General features: G+C 40.7%; 1 protein-coding gene across 2 annotated transcripts in view; it reads left to right on the forward strand.

Annotated features, from left to right (window-relative positions):
- LOC133550894 (gastrula zinc finger protein XlCGF17.1-like) overlaps positions 1-12323 on the forward strand; it is a 127317-nt gene that overhangs the window by 100550 nt on the left and 14444 nt on the right. Inside the window, exon 1 of one of the 2 annotated variants that reach the window (XM_061897230.1) lies at positions 5175-5544. The exons of the other annotated variant lie outside the window; for it this stretch is intronic. Coding sequence (XP_061753214.1) covers positions 5454-5544 — 91 coding nt within the window. The 5' untranslated portion in view covers positions 5175-5453. Of the gene's footprint in view, positions 1-5174; positions 5545-12323 lie in introns of those variants that run through there. 2 annotated transcript variants of the gene reach the window in all.

Raw genomic sequence — 12323 nt, forward strand, 5'->3', positions numbered from 1 at the left:
CCACCGTGGACTCCCTCCGCCCTCCCTTCGTTTGTGAACTTTCTGGTTTTGGGAGGGGGTTCTCTTTATTGCAGTTTTTTGGGGGCATCTGGGATCTGCCCCTTAAGGGGGGGGTAATGTTGTGATCCGGCTTCCGGATCACACATCTCTAGCATGTTTGTCTTTTTTGTATTGTCCTACTATGTTTTGATCATGTTTTGGACTCTACCGATCCCGTTTGTTAGCGCACTTCCTTATTTACATTCATCACCATGACAACTTATTTGCTCCTCCTGCATGGCTCATTCACACACCGGTTTGTAATTATGTTTTCTGTATTTAAGCCCCTCTGCTACCTAGTTCTCTCTCGCCAGTTTGTTTGCACCTGCAACCGTTACGTGAGTGGTCTCTGATTATTTTTCTGCTTGCTAAATGTAGCTTGCCTCCGCGCGCTTGGCTCGCGCTTTATGGACTTCGAACTCTGTCTTCTGTGTATATTAGCATTTAGTTTTCTGTGCTCAGACACGCCTTTGATTTGCTCTTTTGTACCAGTGTTCTTTTGTAACTTCATATTAAAAGGCTGTTCATACCTTCATTCCTGCCTGCTGTGATCCTGCGCATCGAGAGGCGACACTCCCCGCGCATCCACGATGCCGCGCAAACGTAACAACAATAATAGTATTGAGGTCAACAAGATGGTGCAGTTTTAATGTTTTTAATTGAATGAACAGAGCATTGGTATGGTCATGATAATTCGCATAAGTTACAATTCTAATCGCTTTCTTTTGAAGTAAAAATATAGAGTTGATGTTTGATTTGTAATTGTTTCCCCAGATTTCAACACAATAGTTAGGATATGGGAGTATGAAAGAATTATATAACATGATAAGAGCCTTTTGATTCAATGGGGGTCTGGCGGCAGACACTTTGGCATCTTCGGGCCAGTGGTGCAACTTGAATCCCTCCCTGTTAGTGTTGTTACACCCTCCGACAACACACCCACCAGGCATGATGTCTCCAAGGTTCCAAAAATAGTCGAAAAAACGGAAAATAACAGAGCTGAGACCCGGTGTTTGTAATGTGTTGAAAATGAAAATGATGGGTGTGTTACCTCGGCGACGTCACATTCTGACGTCATCGCTAAAAGAGCGATAAACAGAAAGGCGTTTAATTCGCCAAAATTCACCCATTTAGAGTTCGGAAATCGGGTAAAAAAATACATGGTCTTTTTTCTGCACCATCAAGGTATATATTGACGCTTACATAGGTCTGCTGATAATGTTCCCCTTTAAGAAAGTTGACAAATAGCTTTTATTCTTAAATTTGAGAGTTGGACTAAATTTCCCAGATTCTCAGGACTTGAGTGTAAAACGGCACTCTAAGACGCTTGATGAATACGGCCTCTGATCACCTTGTTGCTGTTTGGAAAGGCGTGTTGTTGCCGTGTGGTGTTTGTGGGCTTTTGTTTCGCTTTGGTTATTGAAATAAAGATGACATTTTAAATAAGTGCTCATATTAATCACTCTTAAGAGAGCTCAGCCTGTAGGTTCAATTTGCAAGATTGGATGTCTTAGTTATGTGTTTATACAAGTTTAGATTGCTGCATGACGTTTGTAAAGAGGAAAAACGTTGAAGGGGAACTCCACTTTTTTATGGAATTCTTCCTGTCGTTCACAATCATTAGAAGAGACAGGAACTGTTTTTTTTCTTTATTTTTTTTTCTTTAGGATTCTAATGCTGATTTTAAAAAAAACGCTTGCACCTTGTAAAAGCTGATTTTCAAGGGTTTTCAAGGCAAAAGCTGATCTTCAAGGCAAAATCAGTTTTGCCTTTGAAAACCCTTGAAGATCAGCTTTTATTTTGAAAAAAAAGCTGATTTTCAAGGATTTTCACGGCAAAAGCTGATCTTTAGGGCAAAAGCTGATTTTCAAGGATTTTCAAGATGAGGTGGGGATCAGCTTCCCGGTAGGTAAAAACTGATTTCCAAGGGTTTTCAAGGCAAAAGCTGATTTTCAAGGTAAAAGCTCATTTTGAAGGATTTTAAAGGTAAAAGTTGATTTTCGAGGTAAAAGCTGAGCTTCAAGGGTTTTCAAGGCAAAAGTTGGTTTTCAAGGATATTAAGGTAAAAGCTGATTTTCAAGGATTTTCAAGGCAAATGCTGATATTTAAGGTAAAAGCTGATCTTCAAATTAAAAGCTAATTTTCAAGGATTTTCAAGGCTATAGCTGATTTTCAAGGATAGTCAAGGCAAAGCTGATCTTCAAGGTAAAAGTTAATTTTCAAGGCTAAAGCTGATCTTCGAGGTAAAAGAAGATTTTCAAGGTATAGGCTTGTTTTCAAAGTAAAAGCTGATTTTCAAGGATTTTCAAGGTAAAAGCTGATTTTCAAGGCAAAAGCTGGTTTTCAAGGTAAAAGCAGATTTTCAAACTAAAAGCTGTTTTTCAAGGATTTTCAAGGCTATAGCTGATTTTCAAGGCAAAAGCTGGTTTTCAAGAATTTTTAAGGCAAAAGGTGATCTTCAAGGTAAAAGCTGATTTTCAATGATATTCAAGGCAAAAGCTGATTTTCAAGGATTTTCAAGACAAAAGCTGATTTTCAAGGATTTTCAAGACAAAAGCTGATCTTCAAGGCAAGAGCTGATTTTCAAGGATTTTCAAGGCAAAAGTTGATTTTCAAGGATTTTCACGGTAAAAGCTGATCTTCAAGGCAAAAGCTGATTTTCAAGGCAAAATCTGATTTTCAAGGATTTTCAAGACGAGGTGGTTTGGGCATCTGCTCAGGCAGGAGGCCATTAGGAAAACCCAAGACAAGGTCTGGGAATGCCTCGGGATCCCCGGGTGGAGCTGGACGAAGTGGCTGGGGAGAGGGAAGACTGGGCTTCCCTGCTTAGGCTGCTGCTCCCGCGGCCTGACCTCGGATAAGTGGAAGAAGATGGATGGATGGATGTTTTTTCTATTTTTGGCTAAAGTACGACAAAGAAAAACATCTGAAGTTGTTATTTTTTAGTTTTAATGCCATGGTTTTAATAGTCCAGCCCGCATGTGCACAGATTTTCCTCCATGGGGTGCCTGAGCTAAAATGAGTTTGACTAGGCTGACCGTATTCTGAACAATTGTAGGGTCCCGTAAGAGTTAGTGCTGCAAGGGGTTCTGGGTATTTGTTTTGTTGTGTTTATGTTGTGTTACGTTGCGGATGTTCTCCCGAAATGTGTTTGTCATTTTTGTTTGGTGTGGCTTCACAGTGTGGCGCATATTTAACAGTGTTAAAGTAGTTTATACGGCCACCCTCAGTGTGACCTGTATGGCTGTTGACCAAGTACGCCTTGCATTCACTATCAATCTACGACCTGGCTCTCTCTGCCCCTACCACACGAATGTTGCTGCGTGAGCTAATCTTTACAATTTGTTTTGTTTTTAACCCTGAAATTTACATTGAAAATAGACGCAACCCAAACTCATTTGAGGCATTTTTAAAGAAACCCCGCCCGGACAGCCCGGACAGCCCGCTCAGCCCGCAAAAGAGGACATGTCCTGGGAAAAGAGGACGTATGGTCGGTGTAAGTTTGACACCAAACAATAATAAAATGTGTAACTGTTGCTACTAATAATTATTATAATTTGTTTTATTTCTCTAAAAACAGAATAAGTTTAGTTCATAAAAGGGAATTCAAATCAAATGCATAAAAGTTCATTAGAAGGCTTTATTTAAAGGCCTACTGAAATGAGATTTTCTTATTCAAACGGGGATAGCAGGTCCATTCTATGTGTCATACTTGATCATTTCGCGATATTGCCATATTTTTGCTGCAAGGATTTAGTAGAGAACATCCACGATAAAGTTTGCAACTTTTGGTCGCTAATAAAAAAGCCTTGCCTGTACTGGAAGTAGCAGACGATGACGTCACCCGTTGATGGCAACCCCTCACATCCTCACATTGTTTATAATGGGAGCCTCCAACAAAAAGAGCTATTCGGACCGAGAAAACGACAATTTCCCCATTAATTTGAGCGACGATGAAAGATTCGTGTTTGAGGATATTGATAGCGACGGACTAGAAAAAAAATTTAAAAAATTACGTTAAAAAAAAAGCGATTGCATTGGGACAGATTCAGATGTTTTTAGACACATTTACTAGGATAATTCTGGGAAATCCCATATCTTTCTATTGTGTTTGCTAGTGTTTTAGTGAGTTTAATAGTACCTGATAGTCGGAGGGGTGTCTCCACAGGTGTCTTGAGGCCAGTGTCTCAGGGAAGTCACGTCAGCTTCATGTACGGCTCAAGCTCAGCTGATCTACAGTAAGTGGCGACTTTTTACCACAATTTTCTCACCGAAATCTGCTGGTTGACATTTGATCGGGATCCATGTTCGCTTGACCGCTCTGATCCATAGTAAAGCTTCACCCCCGGGAATTTTAAACAAGGAATCACCTTGTGTTTGTGTGGCTAAAGGCTAAAGTTTCCCAACTCCATCTTTCTACTTTGACTTCTCCATTATTAATTGAACAAATTGCAAAAGATTCAGCAACACAGATGTCCAAAATACTGTGTAATTATGCCGTTAAAGCAGACGACTTTTAGCTGTGTGTGTGTGCGCAGCGCTAATATTCATCACAGCCCGTGAGGTCACGCGTACACGTTCAACAGGATACTTTGCGCGAAATTTAAATTTGCAATTTAGTAAACTAAAAAGGCCGTATTGGCATGTGTTGCAATGTTAATATTTCATCATTGATATATAAACTATCAGACTACGTGGTTGCTAGTAGTGGCTTTCAGTAGGCCTTTGAGTTACTATATGATTAAAATGTAATGTCATGCCTTTTTGTTAAGTTTGTGGGCATACTTTTATTTTGAAGTGTCTCGTTTGGTCCGTCGTCGGATGTAGGGAAGTTACTTCCGGGTATGAGAAAACATCTTTTTGATGCAATGAGAAGGGAGAAAGAGAGCGACTTTAGGCGTTTGGGCTATAAGAGCCAGAAGAGCACAATTTCTTCCTAAAAGAAGCACGCAGGCCAACAAGGTATTTGTTTGTCATTTGTTGGTATTTTACTTCGGCAAAATGTTTGATCCACATGCTGTGCATGTTGTTGTTTTTACGTTTGTAACGTGCTTTATTTTATTACATTTTTCACAGTGAATTTGAAGGGAAGCCTTCAAATAAATCAGTTCAAGAAAGTCATTCTGTCTGCGCTATTTTGAGGGAGTTACAAAATGCCTTTATTTTGGAAAAAAAAAACTGATTTAATGTAGGGAACGGAAGTTGCTGACTGCTGGCGCATGCGCAAACCGATCGAGCGACAAGATGGCAGACTGAGCGGCGTTGACTTTCTGGATAAGTTTCCAATTTAAGCTCTTATAGCAAGGAATGTCTCAAGCAAAGTATTTTCTAAAAAAAAAACACCCACCGCACAGAAGTTGAGTTTTGGAGTGATGGAGTGTTACCTGAGGTGAAGATTGAAGACGCGACAGAAGATGGACGACTACTGCTATGCTAAGATGGTGACGTCATGTCAAAGAGAACATGAAAGACAATCAGCAACCAAAAAAAAGACCAAAGATGAAGGTGAGTGAGTTGGAGTTTCATTTATTAGAAAGCTATTTCAAGTCCCGAGAAGTTGCGTCGATGAGAAATAAGCCGACTGTTGAAGAATGTAAAGAAAGGGCCGCCATGATTGTTAGCTTGAAGAAGGCAGTGGAGTTCACATCAGAGGAGATGAAAGAATGCAAAAGTCACACGAAGAAAGTGGAAGAGCAAAACAAGAAAATAATGATTAGTAAGAAGACATTTTTGATGTTCAGTGTGTGAAGAGAAGACTGGAGCTCATGTCTACATCAACCTGCAGAGCAGGGGTAGGGAACCTGTGGCTCTTTTGATGACTACATATCAATCAATCAATCAATCAATGTTTACTTATATAGCCCTAAATCACTAGTGTCTCAAAAGGCTGCACAAACCACTACGACATCCTCGGTAGGCCCACATAAGGGCAAGGAAAACTCACACCCAGTGGGACATTGGTGACAATGATGACTATGAGAACCTTGGAGAGGAGGAAAGCAATGGATGTCGAGCGGGTCTAACATGATACTGTGAAAGTTCAATCCACAATGGATCCAACACAGTCGCGAGAGTCCAGTCCAAAGAGGATCCAAGACACAGCAGCGAGAGTCCCGTTCACAGCGGAGCCAGCAGGAAACCATCCCAAGCGTAGGCGGACCAGCAGCGCAGAGATGTCCCCAGCCGATACACAGGCGAGCATGGTTCTCAGATAATTATATTTATATAGCGCTTTTCTCTAGTGACTCAAAGCGCTTTACAAAGTGACACCCAATATCTAAGTTACATTTAAACCAGTGTGGGTGGCACTGGGGGCAGGTGTGTAAAGTGTCTTGCCCAAGGACACAACGGCAGTGACTAGGATGGCGGAAGCGGGAATCGAACCTGGAGCCCTCAGGTTGCTAGCACGGCCACTCTACCAACCGAGCTATGCCGAGTAACCGTGTAATACTCTTCCATATCAGTAGGTGGCAGTCCGTAGCTAATTGCTTTGTAGATGTGGGAAACAGCGGGAGGCAGTGTGCAGGTAAAAAGATGTCTATTGCTTAAACCAGGGGTAGGGAACCTATGGCTCTTTTGATGACTACATATGGCTCTCAGATAATTATATTTATATAGCGCTTTTCTCTAGTGACTCAAAGCGCTTTACAAAGTGACACCCAATATCTAAGTTACATTTAAACCAGTGTGGGTGGCACCGGGAGCAGGTGTGTAAAGTGTCTTGCCCAAGGACACAACGGCAGTGACTAGGATGGCGGAAGCGGGAATCGAACCTGGAACCCTCAGCTTGCTAGCACGGCCACTCAACCAACCGAGCTATGCCGAGTAACCGTTTAATACTCTTTCATATCAGTAGGTGGCAGTCGGTAGCTAATTGCTTTGTAGATGTGGGAAACAGCGGGAGGCAGAGTGCAGGTAAAAAGGTGTCTATTGCTTAAACCAGGGGTAGGGAACATATGGCTCTAGAGCCAGATGACTGCATATGGCTCTCAGATAAATCTTAGCTGACATTGCTTAACACGATAAGTAATGAATAATTCCGCTGGTAATCACACTTTCAAAAATAACGTTCAAATTATAAAACATTCTCATGCATTTTAATCCAACCATCCGTTTTGTACCGCACCTGTTCACGATGTCGCATTAATGGTATTGTATGTATTATTGGTTAACTTTTATAATAACAATGTTGTTAAAAAGAATAAGAGACTTATTATACCCTACAAATGTTGGTCACGCATAAAAATGCACAAATTTAGTTGTATTCAGTGTTGAAAAATGTTATATGGCTCTTACGGAAATACATTGTGAAATATTTGGCTCTCTCAGCCAAAAAGGTTCCCGACCCCTGCTGCAGAGGATTGGAGGTAATAAAGAATAAGAATGATATGATTAAAGGCCTACTAAAATAAGATTTTCTTATAGCAGGTCCATTCTATGTGTCATACTTGATCATTTCGCGATATTGCCATATTTTTGCTGAAAGGATTTAGTAGAGAACATCCACGATAAAGTTCGCAACTCTCGGTGCTAACAGAAAAGCCCTGCCTCTACCGGAAGTAGCAGACGATGACGTCACCCGTGTGATGGCTCCTCATATATTCACATTGTTATAAATGGGAGCCTCCAACAAAAAGTGCTATTCGGATCGAGAAAACGAGGAATTCCCCATTAATTTGAGCGAGGATGAAAGATTTGTGTTTGAGGATATTGATAGCGACGGACTAAAATAAAAAAAAGTTAAAAAAAAAACGCGATTGCATTGGGACAGATTCCGATGTTTTTAGACACTTTACTAGGTCAATTCTGGGAAATCCCTTATCTTTCTATTGTGTTGCTAGTGTTTTAGTGAGTTTAATAGTACCTGATAGTCGGAAGGGTGTCTTGAGGCCAGTGTCTCAGGGGAGTCGAGGGCAGCTATGGACGGCACAAGCTCAGATTTTCTCCGTTAAAGGGGAACATTATCACAATTTCAAAAGGGTTAAAAACAATAAAAATCAGTTCCCAGTGGCTTGTTGTATTTTTTGAAGTTTTTTTCAAAATTTTACCGGTCTCGGAATATCCCTAAATAAAGCTTTAAAGTGCCTTATTTTCGGCTCTCTGCGAAGACACTGGCCATTTCCCTGTGACGTCACACAGTGCTGCCAATGTAAACAAACAATGGGAATACCACAGCAAGATATAGCGACATTAGCTCGGATTCAAACTCGGATTTCAGCGACTTAAGCGATTCAACAGATTACGCATGTATTGAAACAGATGGTTGGAGTATGAAAGTATTGAAGAAGAAACTGAAGCTATTGAGCGAATAGCTATTGACGCTATTCATAGCCATAGCATGGCCGAATAGCTGCGTTAGCATCGCCGGTAAAATGTGCGGACCAAACGATCAGGACTTTCGCATCTTTTGACACTGGAGCAACTTAAATCCGTCGATTGGTAAGGTTATCCATACATCTCTGTACCATGTCTGCTTTAGCACCGCCGGTAAATAGCATGTTAGCATCGATTAGCATAGCATGTTAGCATCGATTAGCTGGCAGTCAACATCAACAAAACTCACCTTTGTGATTTCGTTGACTATCGTTGCAAATGCATCTGCAGGTTATCCATACATCTCTGTGCCATGTCTGCCTTAGCACCGCCGGTAAATAGCATGTTAGCGTCAATTAGCGTAGCATGTTAGCATCGATTAGCTGGCAGTCACGCCGCAACCAAATATGTCTGATTAGCACATAAGTCAACATCAACAAAACTCACCTTTGTGATTTCATTGAATTTATCGTTGCAAATGCATCTGCAGGTTATCCATACATCTCTGTGCCATGTCTGTCATCGCCGGTAAAATGTGGAGACACTCCAGCACATTCAATGGGGGTCTGGCGGCAGACACTTTGGCATCTTGGGGCCAGTGGTGCAACTTGAATCCCTCCCTGTTAGTGTTGTTACACCCTCCGACAACACACCGACGAGGCATGATGTCTCCAAAGTTCCAAAAAATAGTCCAAAAAAAACGGAAAATAACAGAGCTGAGACCCGGTGTTTGTAATGTGTTGAAAATGAAAATGGCGGCTGTGTTACCTCGGCGACGTCACATTGTGACGTCATTGCCTCCAGCGCAATAAACAGAAAGGCGTTTAATTCGCCAAAATTCACCCATTTAGAGTTCGGAAATCGGTTAAAAAAATAGATGGTCTTTTTTCTGCACCATCAAGGTATATATTGACGCTTACATAGGTCTGCTGATAATGTTCCCCTTTAAGAACTGACTTTTTAACCACAATTTTCTCACCGAAACCTGCTGCTTGACAAGTGGTCGGGATCCATGTCCGCTCTGATCCATAGGAAAGTTTCACCTCCAGGAATTTTAAACAAGGAATCACCGTGTGTTTGTGTGGCTAAAGGCTAAAGCTTCCCAACTCCATCTTTCTACTTTGACTCCTCCAATATTAATTGAACAAATTGCAAAAGATTCAGCAACACAGATGTCCAAAAAACTGTATAATCATGCCGTTAAAGCAGACGACTTTTAGCTGTGTGAGCAAAGCGCTCATACTTCCTAAAAACCTGTGACGTCTTGCGTACACGTCATTATTACACGACGTTTCAAAGACGAAACTCCCAAGAAATTTAAAATTGTCATTTAGTAAACTAAAAAGGCCGTATTGGCATGTGTTGCAATGTTAATATTTCTCCATTGATATATAAACTATCAGACTGTAAGGTTTCTTTTCTGAAAATGCAGAATGTCTCTTTGTTTATTTCTACAAGAAACTCATTCTTCTAGCGTGGATAACACATGTGTCACAGCTCATTAAGTAATCCAGGGACAAGCTGTAAAAAATATGGATGAATGGATCACGATAAACAGTACAGGCCAAAAGTTTGGACACACTTTCTCATTTCAATGAGGTTTTTAAATTTATTTTTATGACTATTTACATTGTATATTGTTGCTGAAGTGCTCAGTGTTCTCAAGCTTTTTTCAGTGATGTACCCCCTGTGAACAGTTTTTTAATTCAAGTACCCCCTAATCAGAGCAAAGCATTTTTGGTTGAAAAAAGAGATAAAGAAGTAAAACACAGCACTATGTCATCAGTTTCTGATTTATTAAATTCTATAACAGTGCAAAATATTGCTCATTTGTAGTGGTCTTTCTTGAACTATTTAGAAAAAAAGATATAAAAATAACTAAAAACTTGTTGAAAAATAAACAAGTGATTCAATTATGAATAAAGATTTCTACACATAGAAGTAATCATCAACTTAAAGTGCCCTCTTTGGGGATTGTAATAGAGATCCATCTGGATTCATCAACTTCATTCTTTAACATCAATATTTATGGAAAATGTCCACAAAAAATCTAGCTGTCAACACTGAATATTGCATTGTCGCATTTCTTTTCACAGTTTATGAACTTACATTCATATTTTGTTGACGTATTATTCAATAAATAAGGATTTTTGAATTGTTGCTATTTTTAGAATATTTTTAAAAAAATCAATCAATGTTTATTTATATAGCCCCAAATCACAAATGTCTCAAAGGACTGCACAAATCATTACGACTACGACATCCTCGGAAGAACCCACAAAAGGGCAAGGAAAACTCACACCCAGTGGGCAGGGAGAATTCACATCCAGTGGGACGCCAGTGACAATGCTGACTATGAGAAACCTTGGAGAGGACCTCAGATGTGGGCAACCCCCACCCCCCCTCTAGGGGACCGAAAGCAATGGATGTCGAGCGGGTCTAACATGATACTGTGAAAGTTCAATCCATAGTGGCTCCAACACAGCCGCGAGAGTTCAGTTCATGCGGATCCAAGACAGCGGCGAGAGTCCCGTCCACAGGAAACCATCTCAAGCGGAGGCGGATCAGCAGCGTAGAGATGTCCCCAACCGATACACAGGCGAGCGGTCCATCCTGGGTCTCGACTCTGGACAGCCAGTACTTCATCCATGGTCATCGGACCGGACCCCTTCCACAAGGGAGGGGGGGACATAGGAGAAAAAAGAAAAGAAGCGGCATATCAACTGGTCTAAAAAGGAGGTCTATTTAAAGGCCAGAGTATACAGATGAGTTTTAAGGTGAGACTTAAATGCTTCTACTGAGGTAGCATCTCGAACTGTTACCGGGGAGGGCATTCCAGAGTACTGGAGCCCGAACGGAAAACGCTCTATAGCCCGCAGACTTTTTTTGGGCTTTAGGAATCACTAATCTCACATACCCCTTGGCATACCTTCAAGTACCCCCAGGGGTACGCGTAACCCCATTTGAGAAACACTGCATTAGAGCATACTTCCCAACCTTGAGACCTCCAAAATCGGAAGATATGGGGGCGGGGGTTTGGTGGTAGCGGGGGTGTCTATTGTTTCGTCCCGGAAGCGTTATCCAGAACCCCTTGCAGCACTAACTCTTCTGGGACACTACAATATACATTCCCACTACCACTCAACCCCGCCCACCTCAACCCCGCCCTCCCTATCTCAAACTGTTTTTGTAGCTGTTGTTTTAAGGCATTTAAAATAAATAAATAAATAATAATGCACTTTGTGAAAGTCAAAGTATAGTATTTCCCATAATTGTAATGGGTATCAGTAGTAACATTTCGGTTCGGTCCGTACCTCGGTTTAGCGGTCACGGTTCGGTTCATTTTCGGTACAGTAAGAAAACAACAAAATATATATATTTTTTATATTTATTTACCAAATTTGCAAAATCTACCACCAAAAATATTTTTCTTAGTGGAATATTTGATGTGAAGTAATGGGAACCCTGGATAGGTCAATAATTCATAATAACATTGATTTTGATTCATCCATCCATCCATTCATCCATTTTCTGCCGCTTATTCCCTTAAGGGTCGCGGGGGGCACTGGTGCCTATCTCAGCTACAATCGGGTGGATGGCGGCGTACACCCTGGACAAGTCGCCACCTCATCGCAGGGCAATTTTGATTCAATAATATAGAATAGAATAGAAAGTACTTTATTGATCCCTGGGGGAAATTCAGCACCACAGTTCGCTCACTATAGACAAGAATAATAATAAATAATATAATATATATATATTGTAAATATATTCTACATATACTACATACATATACTCTACATGTGTTTATGTTTAGAGCAATGACAGTTCGAAAGAAAAAAAACAGCTTCGTTTTATTAGTCAACATTGCAACTTTTTCTAAATGACATTTAACATTGAAGCTTTTTTCTTTCACTTTTGTTATGTTTTTGTTTATTTCCATAGTATTTTTAGAATGTGCCGTGGGCCTT

The sequence above is a fragment of the Nerophis ophidion genome, linkage group LG01 (assembly GCF_033978795.1).
Source record: "Nerophis ophidion isolate RoL-2023_Sa linkage group LG01, RoL_Noph_v1.0, whole genome shotgun sequence".
NCBI classification, from domain to species: Eukaryota; Metazoa; Chordata; class Actinopteri; order Syngnathiformes; family Syngnathidae; genus Nerophis; species Nerophis ophidion.